Source organism: Oncorhynchus mykiss, chromosome 31, assembly GCF_013265735.2.
Source record: "Oncorhynchus mykiss isolate Arlee chromosome 31, USDA_OmykA_1.1, whole genome shotgun sequence".
Taxonomy (NCBI): Eukaryota; Metazoa; Chordata; class Actinopteri; order Salmoniformes; family Salmonidae; genus Oncorhynchus; species Oncorhynchus mykiss.
Genome location: NC_050571.1, coordinates 33089486 through 33112917, shown reverse-complemented (window position 1 = coordinate 33112917; position 23432 = coordinate 33089486). Strand labels below are relative to the sequence as shown.

The window sequence follows — 23432 nt, the reverse complement described above, 5'->3', positions numbered from 1 at the left end:
GTTTTGTCCACAACCAGAATGAAAAACCCCTTCAACCTCACATTGGAAGAGCCCAATGGACAAGATGGTTGACAGGTGGAGACAGGACGTGGCAGGGGGATAGACAGGGCGGAAGAGGAAACGACGACTGTGCTTGAATCCGAAAGTGCGGCAAGTGAAGTGTGTGATAATGAATGGAAAATAGTGAAATCAAAGAATGGAACAAAACAAGCAAAAGTTGCAGTAGAAGACAAGGACCCGGTCCAATAATGAATTTCCTATTGAGTTGCGTTTTTTGGACAAGGAGATTAATTTGGGAAATCCATTTGCAATATCGAGCACTGTGAAGAAAGCAATGGGAAAGGTGGATTCAATCAAGGTGACCAGAAGCAGCCTTGTTTTGGTTAATTGTGTTGATGAAGAGCAGAAGAAGCGTGCAGTGGATCTGGCAAAATTGACCACGTCAGAAGTAACGTGTATTGATCTTCGGGGGCGGCGCACCTGCCAAAAGAGTTAAAACTGGAGACTCGCTGGACATAGGTGATGAGTACCTTAGTCAGAAAATCCTATGAGTGGTCAGTGTAAGTCACCTGACCCGTATGGTAAATGGGAGGAAGGAGAAAAGCCTGTCGATATTGTTGTTGTTTGAGGAGATTCTACCTGAATTTGTGAAGCTTGGATATGTGAGGTATGCCGTGACACCATCTGTGTGGAAACCTTTACAGTGTGGGAATTGTAAAGGATATGGTCACGTTTCAAATGTTTGAGGATGGGAGAAGTATGATATTGAAGAATCTGTGAATGGAAAATGTTGCAACTGTGGTGGGGATCATACTCTGGACTTCCTAGAGTGCCCTGTTAGGGTGAAGGAGGTCGAGATGTCAAGTGGATCTCCTGGTTGAGAGAATGCCAAGAGTGTGCAAAGCTGTCAAGGCAAAGGGTGGCTACTTTGAAGAATCTAAAATATGAAATACATTTTGATTTGCTTAACGCTTTTTTGGTAAATACATGATTCCATATGTGTCATTCCATAGTTTTGATGTCTTCACTATTATTCTACAATGTAGAAAATAGTCAAAATAAAGAAAAAACCTTGAATGAGTAGGTGTGTCCAAACTTTTGACTGGTACTGTATAGATGGGGCTCCAAACAGGTGGCGCTCTGCCCCACCTGGCCTGAATGACGGGTTGACCACTGAAGATACGTCTGGTCCAGTGCGAGTGAGATTTTTGAAGAGGGTGGAACCAGGCCTTTTGGCTACTCCATGGGTTGTTTCAGGTTGGGCGGAAAAGATGGTGGGTGTTGTTGGGTCAGTGAAGGTAACCTGATGAATGTTTGTGTTTCTTCAGATCAGAGGGAAAGTCTTGGGGAAAGACCTGTATCTTGCTTTGCGCTTAAGTACAGGGCACCATTGAAGGACGTGATTTCTGGGGTAGTGTGGAGGTGGAGCAATTTAAGTTGAAGATTCCTGGTGTTTGTGACGCCCACCGTTTGGTGCGACACAGATTCAGAGTCTTTACCTGACAAAGTGTCACGGCTGAGGTCGGCTCCTCTCCTTGTTCGGGCGACGTTCGGCTGTCGACGTCACTGGCTTTCTAGTCATCACCGATCCATGTTTCCTTTTGTTTTGTCTTGATTAGGCACACCTGATTTCTATTCCCTTATTATGTTCCTTATTTAACCTCTCGTCTACCTTTCTGTTTTGTCCGTGATTGTTTTGTGTTATCGTGTGTGTTGGAGGGTTTTCTCATTAATGGATGTTTCCTTGTTGGAGCTATTCTGTTTTTTTTTTGTATTTATATTTTGAGTAAAGACTTGTGTTTTTCCTCAAACCTGTGTCCTGCGCCTGACTCAGACAACGAACACCGCTCATTGTTACACAAAGTAATGTTAAGATATACGAGTTATGCTGTTAAAGCTTTTGTGCCGTATACACTGCAGTGCTCTAGGTGTCACGTTTATTGGCATGTCGCAGTGTGTAGGAGGGAGATTCTTAGATGTGGGAAGTGTGCAGGAGGACATGGGACAGAGGAATGTGTAGTTTTGGTGGAAAAAGTTGTGTGTCAACTGTAGTGCTGCCCATATTGCTGGATCGAATCCCTGAGCTGACAAGGTAAACATCTGTTGTTCTGCCCCTGAACAAGGCAGTTATCCCACTGTTCCCCGGTAGGCTGTCGTTGTAAATAAGAATATGTTCTTAACTGACCTTCCTAGTTAAATAAAGGTATATAAAACAAATATGTTTCAGTAAGGTTGGCTTCTTAGTGTTCATATCAATGTTTATCAGAGCAGAGATGGAACAAAAGTCACAGAAAATAGATGTGTTGGCAGCTGCAGAGAAATACTTGGGGTTATGAGTTGACTTCAGAAGAGTTACAGGGTGTGTTGAGTGGTAGTGTCCTGTCCTCTCAGGTTGTTGGCCTGGGATAGGATCAAATAAGGTGGTGGGTTTTAATGAGTGTAGTTGGTAGGGTAACTCAATATTTTTGATTTAATTTAGCCGTTTCCACTTTGACCATTTTGTATCACAAAGTGTCATGTATTTATATTATAGTTCAGTTGGGGGCGGTAATGCAATATATTGGATGCCAACCACCGTTAAACTCTACCAAAGAAGAAGAAACCCATTTCCCAAGCCCACAAAACGCGCGAAAGTTCACTCATTACACAAGATCAATAACAGCAATGGCTTCCCTTACTAAAGCAGGTAAACTATACAAAATCTAGTTTATTCAGAAAATTGCACGCATTCATGAGATAAGTTGTCATTGACTTACAAGATAAATCGCAAGACCATAATCCGAGACAGACGACTCCGAGCTAGCTACATTTGCTATTTAAGGGCCGATTAGTTAACTAACACTAGCTTGTTGACTTGTACAGTAGCTAACCCAGAGATCTGTGTATATATATGACGAGATTGTCTCCGTCCTAACCATTGGAGTCGTCGTCCCAAAGGCGGAAAGGCAGGCGACAAGTTTAGGTCCAAATAAATGCGCATAGAAAGTACATTTCGGCGAGAGTGAAACTACTCGATTCGCCTCTTCATCTCTGGCCAACCCCACTGTCTGTTGTTGGACAGGTCGTGTTTTGAAGCGCAAGGTGGAGACCGAGGAGTCGTCCGTGGAGGGGAAGAGGGGTAAAGGAGAGGACGACCACCCGGAGATTGTCACAGAAGGCCAGAGGGTGGTCATTGAACACTGGTGAGAACTGAACACACCAATAACACCCATTACATTTGGGTGACGGAAAAAGATGACGAAATATAAATTAATTGGACGTTGCATTTCAGTGTCCATCAAATGAAAATGGTATCTGGCATGCGTATTACTCAGGGGTCTCCAATGCTGTTCCTGGAGAGCAACTCTTCTGTAGGTTTATCTCCAATCCCAGTTGGCACTAATCTGGTTCAGTTTATCAACCAGCTAATTGTTAGAATCGGTGGTGTTGTAGATTATGGTTGGAGTGAGGACCTACAGGACTGTAGCTCTCCAGGAACAGGGTTGGAGAGCCCTGATATAGCTTATTGTCGTCTAACAACATTTACACAATTAGCAAAAAAAATTAAAGTGCAAACAAATAAGCTACATCTCTGCTGCAGGTAAACACAACCAGTTAACTAACGCTCACTGTTCTGTTGTCTTACGGCAGTAAAAGCTGACGAGTGTATGGGCGTAATGCCGAGGGGGTCAGAGTTGCCCTCCTGGCTGCCTGTCCAGACCTCACTGTGGTGCTGAACCCCCAGAAGCCCCGGAGTAAAAGTTTTGAAGTGATTCTGTTTGAAGGAGAGAAAGGTAAGGATGTCCAGGGATCTATCTGTGTGAAATGTCTTTTGTCTCCTTTTCTTTTGTTTAATCCATTACTCTCCTCTCCTACAGAGGTTTGTCTGTGGTCAGGGATAAAGAAAGGCCCACCTCGCAAGCTGAAGTTTCCTGAGCCAGAGGTTGTAGTTTCTGCCCTGGAGAAGGCGCTAAAGACTGAATAGACACCTTTGATGAAGGTCTGTATAGGCAGAACTGTATAAGTTATGTGCTTCAAGGTCGAATTCAAAAGACTGGATTCAAATCGGATTGACCAAAACTGTGAGAGAAAGAAAGCCATTTGAATTGGCCAGACTGGTTGAGAGGGTTTGGCTACTAGAGCCAGTAATAAAACAGACCAAGAGAACAGCACTAAATCAATGCAATCCACTTATTTGATTGGATCAAATATGTCATTATCCAATTGTCCATGATCATTTTTGGCTAAAATAGCGAATTGTCCCTCTTGTTCTTTGCAGCCAGTCATCTGGGGTTTGTAGCAGCTGGACGCAGAATGATGAGGACTGACCAAACCGGGTTGCACCCCAGTCCTTCCTCTGATGACCCCAGCGTCAAGCTCCTCTGGCCTGGATACACAGCGACATCTAATGGTGTCTCTCACAGTCCCTCTTTTTACAATATTGCTGCTTTTACTGTTCTCTTCTTGTTCATATTATCCAGTAAGGCTGTAAAATCTTTCACCTGCTTTTGTATGTCTATGAAGAATAAAGATTGTTTCTACATTTCCTTCAGTGTGTCACATTTGGAAATTAGGCATCATTTAGAAGTAGGTAACATGTACTCTGACACATTCCATGTGTCTGACATGTGCTTGGCTGTGAATGGAATTTGGAATTAACTTGCTATTTGTAAAATATGATATGAACTAAATTTAGCAGAGGACATAAACGCCCATCTGATGCCCTCAGTCTCTTGCACCTCCATCACCTCTGTTTTATTTTGGCTTTTTTTCTAATTCCAATGTAGACCTTATTCACCCCCAGATGTTCACCCTCCAACATTATTTATTTGATGCCTGTCCTGTCACTTTCTATTTTAAGCCGTACACATGTTATGGCACCTAAATGGATATTTAGTCAGGCAATTACACCATAACAGAGTGATGCTGAGACTTTCATTTTTCACTTTAAAATATGTCAAAGTTAAACTATTCTATGCGCAAGGACTACTTTAAAATGTCCACTGAACATTTAACAGAAAAAATACTTGAACAGTGCAGCTGTGAAGTTCAGTAACAGATTGACTGCTGTTGGTGCAGCTTTTTTTTGCATGTGTTTTGGATGGGAAGCAACAAGGGGACAGGAGGAGACACTGGAAGAGGGAGAAAAGAGGAGCAGGACTTGGACAACAGAGGGAGAGGGGGGGTCATTGAGTACTGAAATACCCACAGCCACCCCCCCTAAAGAATATTACCACTTTTGGGACCACACATCAATTTAGGTAAATACATTGAGTCAATTATCCATAACCACATCAATTTAGGTAAATACATTGAGTCAATTTCCCATAACTACATCAATTTATTCCCATCACCAATAGCTCATCTGTACCATCTGGATAATCTCAGTGTACAGGAAAAGAACAGAACACTTAAAAGTCGTAGACAAATTGCCACTGAAAATGAAAATGTGTGATAGTGAGTTGTGACTGTTCTGTCGTTCTGCAGTAAGAGCTAATACGTGTGCTGAGGGGGGTGCGAGACGCCCTCCTGGCCGCCCGTCCAATCCTCATTGTGGTTCTGAACTCCCAGAAACCCTGCAAGAAAAGCCTGGAGGTCACACTTTTGTGGAGGGAGGGAAAGGTGATTACTTCCATGTCATAGGGCCTGTTTACTGGACACAGACTCGTCATTGAAAGTGCTTTTTAGTGCACGATTCGGTGTCTGGAAATACGGACCATATTGTTTATCTTTGGCATCTTTGGATTCACTGCGGCACCCAGAAGCTGTCCTTTTTCTTGTACTATCCATCTTTCCTTCCTGTGGCGGTGTGCCTCTGGATGGGCATAAAGCTAGGCCCAACTGCCAGGCGGAAGTTCCCTGAACCTGCAATTGTGGTTGCAGCCCTGGAGGAGGCACTGAAGAATGAATAGAGACCCAGTGAAATTCTGTATTTCGGACTGAGCCCTGACACTTACAGTAGATGGCTTTACCTAACTCAACGATTATGAGTATGATCCACTGATCCAAAATCATTTTTGAAAACCGTCTGTCAGTTTCTCCTTTATCCTTGTTCTTCTTCTGATGACCCAAGCGACAAGCTCCTCTGGCAAGGACAACGATGACTTATAGCGGTGTCTCTTTGCAGTGCAACACATTTCCTCTATTAGGTTACTGTACAACTGTGGTACCCAAAATATTTTCAATATACTGTCAGTGTACTCCAAGTAAAACCCTAGCAGCTCCCTGAGTATCCCCTTCAAAAATCATGTCTGTCCATAATGATGACCACTATGTGACAAAATGGGGCTTGATGCATGAGGAGCTGGCTTGTTTACCCAGGAGGGTTACTGCTTCACAGTTTGGGAAACACTGGGTACCAATATACACTGAACAAAAATATAAACGCAACATGCAACAGTTTCAAAGATAGATTTTACTGAGTTACAGTTCATAAGGAAATCAGCCAAATGAATAACTTCATTAGGCCCTCATTTATGGATCGAACAGACATGCATATGTTGGTCACAGATACCCAGTGCTTGACTTGGACTGAAATATGTGCTGGTACTCATTTTGGGTGCCGGTACTGTCTATATCAAGGTATAGGAGCTCCACAATACTTTTAGCTAATATTCTGTAAGACAAACAGGTGCTCAAGCAGTATTAGGTGCCGGTACTCAGCTCCGGTGAGCTCCTGCCCTAGTCAAGCACTGCAGATACCATAGATCAATAAACCAATCAGTATCTGGTGACCACTATTTGCCTCATTGAGCGCAACACATTGACTTCGCATAGAGTTGATCAGCTTGTTGATTGTGGCCTGTGGAATGTTGTCCCACTCCTCTTCAATTGCTATCTGAAGTTGCTAGACAATGGTGGGAACTGGAACTCGCTGTCATACATATCGATCCAGAGCATACCACACATGCTCAATGGGTGACATGTCTGGTGAGTATGCAGGCCATGGAAGAACTGGGACCTTTTCAGCTTCCAAGAATTGTGTACAGATCCTTGCGACATGGGGCCGTGCATTATCATGCTAAAACATGAGGATAGGTGGCGAATGTATGGTACGACAATGGGCCTCAGGATCTCATCACGGTGTCTCTGTGTATTCAAACTGCCATTGATAAAATGCAATTGTGTTTGTTGTCTGCCCATACCATAACCCCACCATGGGGCACTCTGTTCACGACGTTGATGTCAGCAAACCAATTGGCCACATGAGGCCATACACACTGTCTGGCATCTGCCCGGTACAGTTGAAACCAGGATTCATCCGTGAAGATCATACGTCCCCAGCATGACAGTGGCTATCAAAGGTGAGCATTTGCCCACTGAAGTCAGTTAAGATGCAGACGAGCACTCAGGTGAGCGTCTCTGAAATGTTCTAACAGTTTATGCAGAAATTATTTGGTTGTTCAAACCCACAGTTATCAGCCGTCCGGGTGGCTGGTCTCAGACCATGAAGAAGCCGGATGTGGAGGTCCCGGGCTGCCGCGGTTACACATGGTCTGCGATTGTGAGGCCGGTTGGACGTACTTCCAAATTATCTAAAACAGAGGCAGCTTATGGTAGAGAAATATACATTAAATTATCTGGCAACAGCTCCAGTGGACAGTCCTCCAGTCTGCATGCCAATTGCACACTCCCTCAAACCGTGAGACATCTGTGGCATTGTGTTGCGTGACAAAATTGCACATTTTAGAGCTGACTTTTATTGTCCCCAGCACAAGATGCACCTGTGTAATGATCATACTGTTTAATCAGCTTCTTGATATGCCACACCTGTCAGGTGGCTGGATTATCTTGGCAAAGGAGAAATGCTCACTAACAGGGATGTATACAAATTTGTGCACAAATTTCGAGAGAAATAAGCTTTTTGTGCAGCTGATGAAACATGGGACAGACACTTTACATGTTGCGTTTATACTTTTGTTCAGTAAATTTGCTGCTATTGCTGATTATCCACTCATCAATTTCCAATGTGAGATGTCTTATCTAATGTTTTTTAATATATATATATATATATTTTTTAATCTATGGAGAATAAAGCTGCTTTGTTTGTATACTGTTCTTCTGTCTTTGCTTCGAAAAGTATGGAATGTGTGCAAGCATAGGCTTTTGTGCTTCAACAAAAGCACCGCAAATTAAATCAACCGGATTTCATACTTTTTTTAAACGCGTCAACGAGCTACACAATCACAGACGCTGATTGGTTCTAAGAAGAATGACGTCTGTCGGACTATCGTTCTATGGTGGTCTTCCGGTGAGGTGGAGGACGCTTTGAAAACGAATTTAGGACCAATCACTTATCCTGTAAGTAGCAAATGTAGTATGTTGGCACAAACGATTATCTAAAAAAAAAAAGGATATAAATATATAAACTCTCAGTTCTATGCATTCAAGCAGGTTTGCGCTGGTACGGTTCTAGCCAGGCATTGCCGGATAGCTGGCCTACATGCTAACATTAGCTAGCATTGTTATTTACTTTTCGCATGATATTGGACTTTATACGCTCACTTTTTTGTACCTATCCGTTAAAAGTTGTTAATATATAAAGGTAGAAATAAACACCCCTCTTGATCAACGTATTTGTAGCTTCTCAACATGTAATTTATGCTACGTGTTGTAAATGATTGGCACTCGTTACTGTTCTGCTTTGGCCTGTACCAGAGACTTGTAGTGTTGTCACGATACCACGTTTTTACTAACGATGCGATGCCATGCCACATTTTTACTAACGATGGGGGGGGAGATGTCAGTGGCCTATTGTCCTGTTCGCCCCGTCCCCGGACGTTTGTTCCGGTTTCAGATGTTCTGCTTATGTGTTACGCAGAAACCTGTCATTGAAAGTCGCCCTTCTACTCAGTACAACACGTTGAATTTAACTTTACACTGTTCAGTGTATTATAGAATACTGAACAGAATGGCTGATTTGCTCATATTTGTATAGGCCTACCTGTGATTTGGCTGGAGGAATGGAAGGAAGGAATATAACTTTACATGCATAATGATCTGCGTGTCATTGTGGCAGTAAGGGAAAACACTGCATAAAACCTTTACTTTTCAGTTAACACACACATCTCCCTCCCTCTCTACCACAAACACACACTGCTCACAACTTTCAAACGTTAGGCGTCAAACAAATTAAGGAGCACCAAAAATACATTTTTTTATTTAGCTTAGGTTTCCATTAGGCCTATATGAATCTTTGAAGCACATTTCATGAGTAGCATGCCCTTTTTCTTTCTTCCTCTGCCATTCAGTGGCGAAGCCGTCTAAGGTACTGCATCTCAGTGCTAGAGGTGTCACTACAGACCCTGGTTCGATTCCAGGTATCACAACCGGCTGTGTTTGGTCTTGGTCGTGGTAGGTCGTCATTGTAAATAAGAATTTGTTCATAAGACTTGCTGAGTTAAATAAAACATCTCAGTTGCCTAGACCTACTGTGAAGTTACTAGGTGGTTAGCTAGCTATGTAACATGACTGGACAACATTGTTATCAAACCAATAATTCGCGGACCGTGACATGGTTTGTGAAATTACATCAAATGAGTGTGATTCCCGATAGAGAGAAAAGGTATCTCTGGTAATATGGGTATATTTAAAAAATAAATAAAAAATGTTTAGGCTAGCGACAAGCCGTCTTCTCTGCTGCAAGCATGCCTGTGGTGAAGCTGTGCTCAATTTCCCCTCTCTGGCACAGAGGTTGCACGACAGTGTACTTATAACACGTGATGAAATGATACAATGGATCAACTTTGCTCACTCTGCTCCACTGTAACAAATGTACAAATATAACAACACAAGACTCATCAGGGTCTGCAGCCCCGCTCGCCGTTAAGGCTAAATTATATTTAGATAACTGATGGAGGGATAGATGTGCAGGAAGAGCGGCCAGGGAGAAGCAGGTGAGTGAGGGTTGGTAGGGGGATGCGGCTAACTTTCATGTGCCACCAGATATGCACATGAAAGTGATGTGGATACTATTGGACCGTGCATACTAGTGGCTGTTGCTTCAATTCAACTGAATTTAACTTATCACATGGCAGAGATGAAGCAGCCATGTCGGTGAAGTATCAGTGTTGTTGAGGCTAAATCGAAACTTTGTCTCTGTACAGCCATGGCGACTGAGGGCCCAGAGAAGACTGGTGAGGAGGCTGCGGGGGCTGGGGCGGGTGCTGGTGGGGGGGGGACGAGGTTCGACCTGGAGAAAGAGACAGAGCTGCGGTTCGAGGTGGAGGCTGGGGAGAAGGTGCAGCTGGAGCTGCTCACGGGATTGGCTGAAGTCTTTGGTTCGGAGCTCAACCGCAACAAGAAGTACACGTTCCCACCGGGCTCCAAGATCGCTGTGTTCACCTGGCAGGGCTGCAGTGTTTCTCTCTCAGGGAAGACAGAGGTGAGAGGCTGTGGAGGAGTAACCGATGAATGGAGGGGGATATGTGCATGGCTGAAACGTCTGCCTTGGTATCTGCCACTGCTAGGAGTGAAGGATGCAGAAATATGTTGATCTCGCTCTCTTCTAGGTGGCGTACGTATCAAAGGACACACCCATGCTGCTCTACCTGAACACCCACGCCGCACTGGAACAGATGAGACGACAGGCGGAGAGAGACAACGAAAGGGGCCCACGGGTCAGTGTTCGGCTGTGTGTGTGTCTGTTTGTGAGAAGTGGCCCTTGGTCAGTGTGTGTATGCTCGCTTGTTGTGTAAACGTTGCTTCAACGTTGTCCCCCAGGTGATGGTGGTGGGGCCTACAGACGTGGGGAAGTCGACGGTGTGCAGGCTGTTGCTGAGCTACGCTGTCAGACTGGGCAGGAGGCCTACACTGGTGGAGCTCGACGTGGGCCAGAGTGGGGTGAGACATGAATACGTTGTCTCTGTGGATGGAGGCGTGCATATCGCCTCTTTGCTACTGGTCCCCTCTACTAGCACTGCTATTATGCTAATAAGGATAATTGCATGTAATATTGAAATGAATCATGTTTCTGTGATGGTGTTGACTGGCTGTGTCTGGTTAGTGCTGTTGATGACGTGATGCTTTCCTGTCAGGTGTCAGTCCCGGGCACAATGTCAGCGCTGTGTATTGAGCGTCCCGCTGACGTGGAGGAGGGGTACTCAGTACAGGCTCCGCTGGTCTACCACTTTGGCTCCACCACACCAGGAACCAACATCAAACTCTACAACAAGGTGAAAGATGACACCGATCACCTCTGGTTATGGCATTAGGTTATATGAACCCAGAACTTTGTAATGGACTTTTCCCCCCTGGTGTATGTAATCTTTCTCGCTCTTTCTTCCCCATCCATTTCTCTCTTTCTCTCTCCCTCCCTCCTAGTTGACATCATGTCTGGCGGAGGTGTTTTCCCAGCGCTGTGAGGTGAACAGGAAAGCCAGTGTGGGCGGCTGCATCATCAACACCTGTGGATGGGTAAAGGGTTCTGGATACCAGGCCCTGGTCCACTGCGCCTCAGCCTTCGAGGTGGATGTGGTTCTGGTGCTGGACCAGGAGAGGCTCTACAACGAGCTGAAGCGGGACCTGCCGCATTTCGTCCGAGTCGTGCTGTTACCCAAATCCGGAGGGGTCGTGGAGCGCTCCAAAGACTGTCGGCGCGAGGCTCGGGACGACAAGATCCGGGAGTACTTCTACGGTTTCCGCGGTGTCTCATTCTACCCTCACGCCTTCGACGTGCGCTTTTCTGACGTGCGCATCTACAAGATCGGAGCGCCATCCATCCCCGATTCGTGCCTTCCTCTGGGGATGTCGCAGGACGATACCCAGCTGAAGCTTGTCCCTGTGACCCCAGGTCGCGATCTCACGCACCACGTACTGAGCGTAAGCTGTGCCGATGAGGGGGAGGAGGTGGCTGGGGGGGTGCGCAGGGGCTTGCTGGAGAGCCCGGTGTGTGGGTTCATTGTGGTGACTAACGTGGACACACAGGCACAGGTGATGACTGTGCTCTCGCCCGCCCCAAGACCCCTCCCCAGACACACACTGCTCATCATGGACATTCGCTTTATCGACCTCAAATAGAGGAGGAGAGAGGGGAAAACGCCAGAGGAAGAGCGAGAGATGCAGTATGTCTGAAATCTGATGGCTCTTGTCAAGGAGTTTATTTTCAGTAGCACAGAGTTTGGGGCAGCAGAGCAGTAGCCTGCTTGCTCTGTTTAGCTAACATTTACACTCCTTGTACCAAAAATCTATCTTTGGCATATGACAAGGGTTGGAAGGATAGCTTAACAGAGTGGTACCTAGACTAGGAGAGTGGTATCTGTTCTGTCAATATTTGGCTTCACACTCAACTGATAAGGGAGAGATGAAAGACCGCCCAAGTGTTGGGTGGAGAGTGTTGAATAGAGGAGGGAGGGGTTTAGTGTTGGGTGGAGAGGAATGGAGTTGAGGGAGGAGGGAAAACGGCTGTAAATATTTTTTCATTCAAATTGTTAATTCCAATGTACAGAAACTGGTCTCAAGTTGTTTTCCCACACAAGACTGTTTGGTATGATTGTTTTTATTGTGAAAATACATTTTTAAATAAAATGTGCCATTTCCAGCAATGTTTTAGATATGACTCTTTAACCTGCTTTAGATAACAGATCACTATCCTGAGCGACCTCTGGCATGTTGAAAGCTTTCAAATGTTGTCCCTCATAGGCATACCGACTCACCCGCGAAGGCCAAGAGATTTGTGGGAATGACGCTAATCTCAATCACTGATTGGACAAACGTCCCACCTAAAGGAGCGAGTTCCGGCGTGCGAACATTGAGTGGGTTCGATTAATCTCGCCCGGGCGCAGGTGTGTTTTGCACCGGCTGAAAGTTGATTGCAATTCGATTTGGAACCGACCTGGCGCCAGGTGCCCCGCTCTGTCCAACGGGGGTCGGCTCAAAATAAAAGGAATGTAATTATTAGGATTCTGTTTCTCATGCAAAAGTGATTGTTAAATCTTTCTTCCGAAATTAAAACTAGTTCAATTGAAACCTTTATTTTATGGAAAATAATGTTTCTGGACGTTGCACGATTACTGTTCGATTTGAGAAGGGCGCTCCTCCGGATGCCGTGATGGGTTTGTGCCTGGTTCAACACGGGCCAGTGTAAAATAACCCCCCCCCCCCCCCCCCCCCCCCCCCGCCCATTGGCCTAGCTAGTAGCTAACTAGCCTCGGGACTCGAAACTCACCCACATATTAAGAACTTGAAAACATCAGCCCTGGATGTCAGGTATGCCCTGTTTTTGGTGAACTGCTTTCCCCAATATTTAAGTAACTGATTGTTTATAGTTCTGTCTCAAGCGGTGATCAAACACAGGTCGTCGCGACAAACTTGCCCTGGTTTGGCTAGCTAGTCAGCTAACATGTATTCCTTGATCAGGACTATATGTTCCATTATACATAACGAGTCATTGGACGAAGGCGTCTTCTGTGCGGGGGAGTATTTTTAACGACACTCGGTCTGAACATGAAAACGATTCGCTTGCGGTACGATTTTGGAAGCATAATGACCTTATATTTTAACATCAAATATTAATATTTTTCAAACAAAAGGTTAAATTGTTACACAACTTCATAGCGTTTGGGTTCCCACACGGCCATATTTCCATGTTAGTGTTTGTTTACGCAGACAGCTAACGTTATCTGCGAATCTGAACACCTGTGTATACGGAAGACAAACGCCACAAACATGTCACTGAAAAATACTGTCCGCTGCAACTGTTAACCCGGTACAGTAAGTGCATTTTGCATTTGTGAAATTGTTTTAATGTGATATGAAAGTAGAGGGTTTTGTGTTTCTAGAAACGTACCCCAATTGAGAATCGATTCACGTTTAGATGGAGTATTTGGCTGTTTTGGCTTCCAGAGCCAATTCGCCTTAACATTTTAAATGGTCCTTGGACTAAGGAGTAACGAACGTTAGGCTAGGTCACTTTTTTTATACTGGGGGTTACAGTTTCACGTAACTTTCGAGTCCCAACAGCTCTCAAAATGCGTAGTAATTATCCCCTTGTCTTTTAATTTTGTCACATGTACACTAACCCATCGCAGCAGGCGTAAAATAAACGTACATGTACAGATTCATTGGGACACAATTACAATGCCTATGTAGCCAGCTAACTAGCTACATACCTAGCATCTCCTGTAGAACATGATTAGCTGACAGGCTGTGTTTAGCATCGACGATGGGGCATGCAATCGGACACTTTATAGTTTGAGTTAGCAGACTTGATATAAGTGAAGTGCTGGCTGTCAGACTCCTCACTAACAGACATAATGTTTGGAAGCTAACGTGACAGGGTCAAAGGCAGGGTAATGTTACTCTGCTGAACAGCGATATTTCAGGATTAACAGCCGTTTAAATCAGGGGGATTTGATGTGTGTGCTGCATGGAGATGATTAGTCGTCTGCTAACAGTAGGTCACACGACCTCCAACATTCAGCAGCCTGTTTTCAGATACAGATACGGTCCGCGTAGAGAAGGCTTAGGGTTGTTTTAGTGCTAATAAGATATGTAGTGTTTGCTTTAAACATTATCTACAGAATATTTTGTATGTCAGGTGTTGTTGATTGTACCGGTATGTACTTTTGTGCGCCTCTGCCATAGATGGGGGTGTGTAGAGTAGCTAGCTAGGTTGTTGAAGGTTGTAGTAGAGGTGTGTTCTAATGCTCAGGTTCCACCATTGCCTTAGAACCGTTTTCAGTGTGATAACGGAACAGGACTTATCCCCCAGGTATTACATGAGATCTGTGTGGGTGAGTGTGCTGTTGTATATTTATGAATACGTGTGAGAGAGAGAGAGCGTGAGAAACGCTTTTAGATACCCGTTTTGACCTCGTTAGTCACTACTGGGAAATGAAGATGGAGTACAGTTGACATAATTGTCAGGTTTCAACACACGACCTGCCACTCCCTAGACGTACATACACTTCTGTGGCATGCAACAACTAGCTATGTAAAGAACACGTTATTGTCACACCTTGCAACAATATGTTGTTCTTGGCTGCGTTTGTGGTTTTGTGTGTGTAATTACTAATGGTTGAAGCTTGTGGTGTTGGTTAATGCTATTGATGTAATCTAGTAGTTGTGTAACATGCCCTCTGTTTCCCTGTGTTTCAGGAGGTGCTGTTATAGACAACAACCATGTGCTAGAACACTGGACTGAGACGACCTGCAGTTGTCTGAGTGGCTTCCTCTTTCTGCTTGGCATCATGGGAAAGGAGGCGTGTCTACGGTGGTTTCAGAGATGGGATGGGTTTAACCTGCACTGTTACAAAGACTAAAACAAACAGCAAAAAAAAAACAGCTAATTGACCAAGTTGATCAGACAAGACTGATCTCACCTGTGGATATGAACGCTCTCTTAGACGGACAGAGCACTGAATAGTGTATACAACATTTGAGAGCTTTTGTATACAGGCTTTTTAAAAGCTGCATGCGGGCGGGCTTGGATTTTTACTGGGCAGCTTTACATTTTTTATTTAATTTTTTTGTCCCAACGGCTGCCTCCCCAGAATATAGACCCTGGAACTATCCCCTTTGCAAGCATTCTGTCACACTTTTCTGTCTCACCCAATCACATTGTCTCACACACACACACTCAGTGCCTAGATACACCTTGTACAAGACCAGAGTTCAGTGGATGGTCACTGCTCTGCTAGACACCCCTGTTCTGTTGTTTTACAGGCAGTCCTGCTACAACCTCCTAATTTCTGCCCCTTACAAGAGAGTTTGTAAATAGTAGTGATAGATGTAGGTGGAGGGTTAGGGTTAGTTTGTTGTCTCACCAGGTCAGGAAGTATTTGTAAAAGCAGTTAATTGTGTGTGCCCTTGTGGGTCTTTGTTGCAGTAGACAGGAAAGATTTGGTTGATTTATGTATATTGTTGCACCAAATAAGGTTACATGAAAGCCACACAGAAATATTTTTTAGAAAGTTGAAATTTTTGTATGATATTGTATAGTTTTGTTTTCAAAAGATATGAAATGTATAGCTAGCTATCTAGCTAGCTGTAGATATACCTGCAAAGATCTACACATATGCAAACAAAGGTGTAGACTTTACTATAAAATAAGTGTTTAAGTGGTTTTTGTGGCCAAAGTGCAAATATCTGGCTACCTTAAGATGTTTCTCCCAAATGGCTGCTTTCTTTAATAATACTATTTCTGCTACCTAAGACCCTTCCCATCCATCTACCATCATGCCCCCTTATCCCATACGGACACTGAGGTCTTCCCTCTGACCTTTCCAACATCCTTCTCTTTAGATATACATCTTCTACCTCGCTCCCTCCTCCTCTCTCCCTCCCTCTGATGCCGGGGTTCAGTAGTGGGGGACTAGGTGGGGAGGTGGGGGGCCCCGCCGCCTCTCCTCCCTGCCCGTTCCGACCCAGTCGCTTCGTTCCCGTCTCCGCGGCAACCACTTTCCTGGTCGGCTCCACCACGCTCTTCTTCTGCTTCACGTGAGTAACACTCACTCACACACACACACACACACTGAATTCCATATAAAAATTCTGTCTCACCCCATCCCTCTCCCTCCAGGTGTCCGTGGTTGTCAGAGCATGTCTCCTCCGTCATTCCCATCTATAACGCTGTGGTCTTCCTCTTCACCCTCGCCAACTTCTGCATGGCCACCTTTATGGACCCAGGGGTCTTTCCCAGAGGTAAGCAGAGTGTGTGTTAGAGATGCCTGTCTTAATAAGGTGTAAAGAAAGTGTTTCAGTGTGTGTGTGTGTGTGTTCACAGCGGAAGAGGATGAGGATAAAGAGGATGATTTCCGCGCTCCGCTCTATAAAACGGTGGAAGTTAAGGGCATTCAGGTCCGGATGAAGTGGTGCTCCAGCTGCCGTTTCTACAGACCGCCCCGCTGTTCACACTGCTCTGTGTGTGACAACTGTGTGGAGGTAAACACACACACACACACACTGCTCCAGACTGCCACCGTGCTAACATTACACGCGGTATGACCGGTGACAACTGTGTCGTAACAAGTTGTCAGAGGCAGCCGTAGAAATATCAGCAAAACAGTTATTTGATTGGTATTTTTTGTCTTATTTCTTGACCCTTTTGTGACCGTTTGACGTGTGTGTGTGTGTGTGTGTGACCTGGCAGGACTTTGACCACCACTGCCCGTGGGTGAACAACTGTATCGGGCGCAGAAACTACCGTCACTTCTTCCTGTTCCTGTTGTCCCTGACGATCCACATCATGGGTGTGTTTGGCTTCGGCCTGCTGTACATCCTCCAGCACCAGCACCAGCTGGACAGTGTTCACTCCTCTGTCACGTATCCTTATAGGCCGTGTCTAGACCTGACAGGTTCATGTAGCTTTATTGTTCTGATCATGGAGTTCTGATCTCGTCATGCATCGACACCTACATTTAAATGTGTCCACAGTGTGTCCGGATTCCCTTTTCTCGCGCTATATTCAAATGCAGGTATCCATTCTACAAACGGTGGAATAGGCTAAATATGATACAGCAACCGATGGCAGTAGCTAACTACTGTAGCTAACTAGCCGGCTAACCTCTGTTAGCTAGCAAGCAACGCTAAAGGGATTGAAAATAGGTCAGCATAACTTTAGCCAAACAAAAATATAAATATTTTTTTAGTTAGCTAGCTGGTTAGCGTTTAGGAGTCCAGCAAACACGTTCCTCACACGCTAGGAACGTATTTCCCCCAACGTTATAATGAAAAGGTGCCTCTCGTTCCCAAAACACAATTTTTGTGGAGACTTGTGGGAGGAGCGCTGACTCTATATGCTTTCGGTAGCCTGATTGTGTCCAGACTGAGGAGAAATCTACACACAATGCATCTCTGACCAGCTCCTGAAGTGGTCAGACAGATCTGAACACAATCAGACCACAAAGCCACTTTTGTGCATCTAAACCCGTCTTTTCAATGCGATCTTCCTATTCTGATAGCAGAAGTCACATGTAAGTGTCAAGTGTAGACACGACCATAGACACACACACAGTCTTGTTGTTGCACTGATTTAGTTTGTGTCCTTGACTGTGTGTTCCCAGTATGGCTACGATGTGTACCGCTGGTCTCTTCTTCATCCCAGTAGCAGGTCTTACTGGTTTCCACATGGTACTGGTAGCTCGGGGTAGGACCACTAACGAGCAGGTACGTCTGTCTATCTGGGTGTGCTCCTCTGAGAGGGCCAACATGATCCAGATTATCTAAAAATGGATTCTCTCTCTGTGTCTCTCACTCTTTCAGGTTACAGGGAAGTTTAGGGGTGGAGTTAACCCTTTCACCAATGGCTGTCTTAGGAACGTCTCGCACGTGCTCTGTAGCTCTCAGGCTCCCAGGTTAGTGACCATCTCTCCTTCATTCCTCCTGTTTTCCTCTGCTGTTGCAGCTTCTGGTTGAACAAGACTCTCGGGGGGGACAACTCGGTGTAGCTTAAGAGTTATGGTTGTTAACTAAGTAAAATATCTAGCAATATATATGTGTGTGTGTAATGGAGTATGAAGTTTGTGTTTCAGTGGTAAGTTTAGGGTCGTTCATGTGTTTTCCCGTCTGTCAGGTACGTGGGGCGGTGGCGGGGGAAGCAGACAGTGGAGGTGCAGCCTCCCTTTCTCCGTCCTCCTCTCTCCGAGGCACAGCTAGAGGCCAAAGTCCTGGACAACGGCATCCAGAACGACCACCACAGCAGCCGGGTACACACACACACACACACACACAGATCTAACATACAGGGGTTTTCACAGATGCAGCGCTCACTCTCATTTGTGTCATATGAACAGTCTTGTCCCTTTCCTGTCCCTGTCAGTCTAAGAGCAGTTTGGAGCAGATGGAGAGCCAGTCAGCAGATGCAGAGCCTCCACCTCCTCCCAAACCGGAGGTCCGCTACCCTGGCCTGCCCCGCGCAGACACCGAGGGTGAGCAGTGAACGCACGCGCACACACACTCGCTCAAGTATCCCACACGGACATGCTGTCTAGTTTGTAACACTGTTTTTTTATATATAAACATGTTTTTTTCCCCTCAGAAAGCAGCTTGCTGTCTGAAGGTCCGTCCACTCCCTCTATGTACAAGTACCGGCCGGCCTATAGCAGCCCACAGAGGAACCACACAGCTCTGACACACCCAAACAAGGTACGCGTACACACACGTTAAACAAAAGGTCAAATCAGTTGATGGATCCGCTGTAGAAGGGTTAAGCCGAGGGCATCCAGGTGGGACGAGCAGAGGTTTCTGACAGGCCCCTCTCGGGTCCTGTCCCTTCTTTCCTTTACATTGAATTGATCGCTCTGTGGCCATCGGTTGATGAGTAAGTCTGTTAGTGTCATCTCTCTGTGTGTGTCGTGAATGTCTGTGAAAAGGTCTGTGCTCGTGACTCCATCTACTTCCAATGCCTGTATCTTCTGAGGTGTTTGTTCTTGTGGTGCTGATGTTAGTGGTCTTGATCGTGTGATTCCCCAGAAGTCCTCTAGTGTCTGTTGTCTTCTGTTGAGGAATGTCTCCTCAAAGTAATCCCTTTTGTAACATATGTTCCCTCCCTCCCTCCCTCCCTCCCTCCCTCCCTCCCTCCCTCCCTCCCTCCCTCCCTCCCTCCCTCCCTCCCTCCCTCCCTCCATTCTACCTTCACTACCTCTTACTGCTCTCCTTGCCTCTCTCTGTCTCTCTATCTCTCGCTCTCCAGATGATTCGTGGGGACAGTCTGGACTCCCCCTCCATTCTCCAATCGAGTCGCCAGGCCAGCTATCGGTCTGAGCCCAGCAGCCTGGATGGGGGGTCGGTAATTGGTTTGGCGGCACGTGGAGGGGAGAGGGGCGAAGGCCCCGGGGGGTCCAGTGGGACGGGTGGGGAGGTTGCGGGGGGTATCTCCGGGTACTCCCTAGGGGGGCGGTCGTACACTTCTTACCCCTCCTCTCTGGTCCTGTCCACCGGTGGTTCTCACTCCTCCAGCATGCGCTCTGCCCACACACACCATAATACTCTGGGCACGCTCCAATCAGAGGGCACCACCGACACCAGCTACAAGAGCCTGGCCAATCAGACACCTCAGAACGGCAGCCTGTCCTACGACAGCCTGCTGACGCCGTCCGAGAGCCCTGAGTTTGAGTCGGCCGCTCACGAGTTGTCCCCACAGAAGCCCCACGCCCCTGCAGCGTTTCCCACGGCGATGACCTCCTCGCCGCCCCCCGGGGTCAGGGACGTGCCCTTGCAGGGGTACACCTCACCCTTCCTCTCAGCACAGATGGCCCAGCAGAGAGAGGGCCAGCTGCTCCAGGGCTCTGCCTCTTTCTCCTCCCCCAACAGGGCATACCTCCGCACCTTCAGCCCTCCCCCGCCGAATCCCCCACACGCTGCCCACCCTGAGACACAGCACCACCTCCTACACCAGGACTCCAGACACCCACACCTCCGTGCCACCTCCTCCATTCGCCCCCTTCCTCCCGTCTCTGAACAGCACTCCCCCTCCTCCCCGCATGCCTGTTCCCCGGACCCCCCTGTGTCTCCCCCGCCCAGAGGCCCCTCCCTAAGGAAGTCCCCCTCCTACACCGGGGAGGCAGGGCTCCAGCACAAGGCTCGGTCAATGGGAGGAGCCAGTTTGTCGGGAGAGGGCGGAGTCAGAGTGACCCAGGCTCCACAGTGAGTAGAGATCTGAGCCACGAGCCTGCTACTCTTCATCCTCTTCCTCCCTGATTGATCTATATGAGCCCTCTTCCTCCCTGATCTGTGTGAGTCTTCCTTTTCCTCCTCTTGATGTCAGTGTGTTTCTGCTGGATTGTGTGTGTGTTTGTCTATGAGGAGTCTGTCTTTTTAAAGTTGATCAAAACCATGCTCGGGTATAACTGTGTAATAGGATATCTGTAGTCTGTTTACTTGATATAGAGGCATGCAAGTATGTGTTTAGGAGTGTGAAACAGGAGTGATTGTGTTTGTTAGCATGAGCAGTTATAGTATGCTACTGTTTTCTCACTGTCTATTTCTGGGCTCTTTTTCCTCCTTTTCAATGATCTTTCTACTCTTGTAACCTTATCATAAGGCCTGTTCTATTAGTCTATTTTTGAATCGGACCTACTCACCTCTTCTTCTCACTCCTCCATCTGTCACCCCTATCTACATCCTTAACCCCCTCCCCTTTTCCTAATGCCTATACAATCAGATCCACCTCTCGCCCAGGCTTGGCCAATCACAGCACATCCAAACCAGTGGGCGGGGTGAAGAAGGTGACTGGCGTTGGAGGGACCACCTATGAGATATCGGTTTGAGTGACAGACATCCGCCTCAGCCGAAGATAGAATGTTCCACTGGACAGATTCCAATGTTCTTACTCTGAGGAGACTTGGAGATGGTTATTCAATCACATGCACGCACACAATGAAAGGACTATCCTCTGCTCTTGGTCAATATGGAGTGGATAGTGGAACAGAAGTGTTTGGCTCACTGGTACTTCAATGACTTTAGTATCTTTTATAATGCCACTGGTCATCTTTTCACTGCCAATCTTTCTTTCGTATTGGATCGAATGGCGACTGAAGTGAAACTCTGAATGTTGACCAGTAATGGAATGGGACAACCTCTCCGCAGTCTGTGAGCCATAGACTGTATAACATGAACGTTGTTATGACAGCTGGGTACTAAACTCTTTAACGCATATATACAAAGATTATTTATTTCGGTACGTTAGGACATGGAGAATTTATACGATAAAATATAATCCTGGAAAGGAGTGCATTTGAACCAATCAGTATGGAGCCTGAGAGGGCGCATATGGACTGTTGACCAATTGTGGCGCTCAGTGGTTCAAGACTTCCTGTCCCATTCAAATGGATGGACCAATCACAATGGATCACCCATGTAATTAGTCTGCAGCGAATATTTAGACTGCAGAGATGATGCCTCAACCCCTGCAAACACAGTTTAATTTGAGTTTTATAAAGCTTTTTTTTATATTGTTTTTTATATAAATGCCTAAAGAATCTTTAAGAATTATTGGGTCAATTGTTCAGATGCTGGAGATAGCGTTTTGGGGTTTGTGAATGACTATGAATGTGAGTTAGACTAATCGCTTGTTTTGATTGATGGCTGTATCAGCCAGTCATAGAGCTCGCTGCAGTTCTCATCCAAAGAGATTGGTGATCGTATATATGACGGCCAGCTGAAGAGGCCCGTCACTGAGGATGTTGAAAGCCACAAAGAAAATGTTTATTCCGAATCATAAATACAGTACACGCCTCTTTGTGGAATGTACACTAGAAATGTTTATTATTGATACATTATGCAAATTCTCTCTTCGTAGCTTTTAAATGATTTGCCTGTCATTTTGGTGTTCAAAATGTTTTCTGTCAATCAGTGCTAGAAAAACTTTAAGGATGGTCAGCCAAACATGTTAAGAGTGTGAGGGGTCATGTTTATTTTACCGGACAGAAAAACCTTTGCGTTCTGAACACAATTCCAAACCAATCTCTATATCCAGGAGTTGGAGGAAGTTGCCGCTACACATTGAGGCCTTTTGCCCCTAATTGTTAGGGCACTAAGGGAGTGTAAGCTGGTTCTAAATCTATTCCCAGAAGTGTAACTTCTACCCAGAGACCACATCCCTATCATAGTGCCTTGTCCTTAGATTCTAATATAATTGGAAGATTCCAACAAATCAAATTCTGGGGGGGTGATATAAACATAGGTATTATTTTTTCTTTGTTTGTATATGTATGATGTGTCTAGGAGGCGACAGATGCCGGGGTTGGTTTGAAATTGAGGACTGTTTTGATCGTTTTTTGCCTTGAGACCGTTCGTAGTAAAACAAAGCGTTTAAAAAATATATTTTAAAGTATTTCTTACAACTATTGTATTTCATATTTTAATTGGTTTTGTTGACATTCTGTCTGGCCTCTTGATTTCCTTATCTGCTTTCTGTTGTTTAAAAAAAAATATCTTTATGGTACAGTTAACATTTTGCCCATGAATAGGTTTAGGAAGGCACAGTCAGAAACAGAAATATGTGTTTGTGTGTCAGGAGTGTGTGTGGTTGAGAGGAGGAGGTGGTATGTTTAATCCAAGCCCACTACAGAGTTGGAATGTCAAAGCTAGCTGAATGTAGCACGTTTTTGTTCAGGGAATTCTGAAGCACACAAACTATCATCCAATCACACAGCAGTGTGGCCACAGTCAGTGTTTGTATGCCCCCCTCCCCTCGTGTACAGTAGGTGTGCATGTGATTTTGTGTGTTGTGTTGAATGTACTCCCGGTGTGTGTGAGAATATCCTTGTCAAATGCACACCTGGTTTATATGAGTACAAGCAGTCAGACATACAGGGTTAGAGAGTCTTACTTTCTCCTGGTGGGGAAGGGGGCTTTGAACAACAGAATATATGTGAGTAAATAAGAATGCTGCTATTGTTGTGGGTTGTGCTGAATGGAGAGTGTCAAATATTTCTGAAGAACATGGAGAAGACATTTCCAAAATGGCCTTAAGAGTTTAAGGTGTCTTCTCAGAATAAAAGGTCAACCTGACT

General features: G+C 45.6%; 3 protein-coding genes across 6 annotated transcripts; all 3 read left to right on the top strand.

The window, feature by feature from the left end:
* The first annotated feature begins 2535 nt into the window (after positions 1 to 2535).
* On the top strand, positions 2536 to 4526 carry selenoh (selenoprotein H). Its single transcript, XM_021583986.2, has 5 exons — positions 2536 to 2686; positions 3062 to 3182; positions 3631 to 3773; positions 3858 to 3979; positions 4259 to 4526. The coding sequence occupies exons 1-4, from the start codon at positions 2551 to 2553 to the stop codon at positions 3962 to 3964; spliced, it is 507 nt and encodes a 168-aa protein (XP_021439661.2). The 5' UTR covers positions 2536 to 2550; the 3' UTR covers positions 3965 to 3979; positions 4259 to 4526.
* Positions 4527 to 8067: 3541 nt separating this feature from the next.
* Positions 8068 to 12568, top strand: LOC110505041 (polyribonucleotide 5'-hydroxyl-kinase Clp1). Its single transcript, XM_021583984.2, has 6 exons — positions 8068 to 8280; positions 10086 to 10363; positions 10491 to 10598; positions 10702 to 10821; positions 11016 to 11153; positions 11302 to 12568. The coding sequence occupies exons 2-6, from the start codon at positions 10088 to 10090 to the stop codon at positions 11995 to 11997; spliced, it is 1338 nt and encodes a 445-aa protein (XP_021439659.1). The 5' UTR covers positions 8068 to 8280; positions 10086 to 10087; the 3' UTR covers positions 11998 to 12568.
* Positions 12569 to 13051: 483 nt separating this feature from the next.
* Positions 13052 to 23430, top strand: LOC110505036 (palmitoyltransferase ZDHHC5). 4 transcript variants are annotated; one of them, XR_005041137.1, is made up of 12 exons: positions 13052 to 13185; positions 15076 to 16416; positions 16499 to 16620; positions 16703 to 16860; positions 17069 to 17241; positions 17982 to 18084; positions 18181 to 18272; positions 18491 to 18623; positions 18737 to 18845; positions 18956 to 19062; positions 19610 to 20651; positions 21080 to 21214. XR_005041137.1 is itself a non-coding variant. In XM_021583978.2 (12 exons), the coding sequence occupies exons 2-12, from the start codon at positions 16268 to 16270 to the stop codon at positions 21183 to 21185; spliced, it is 2205 nt and encodes a 734-aa protein (XP_021439653.2). In that variant the 5' UTR covers positions 13052 to 13185; positions 15076 to 16267; the 3' UTR covers positions 21186 to 23430. The 4 variants fall into 4 exon arrangements, 3 of the variants coding, with proteins under 3 accessions (XP_021439653.2, XP_021439654.2, XP_021439652.2); XM_021583978.2 differs by having other exon boundaries at positions 19610 to 20562; positions 21080 to 23430; XM_021583979.2 differs by lacking the exon at positions 13052 to 13185 and adding an exon at positions 13235 to 13684 and having other exon boundaries at positions 19610 to 20562; positions 21080 to 23430.
* Positions 23431 to 23432: the final 2 nt, after the last annotated feature.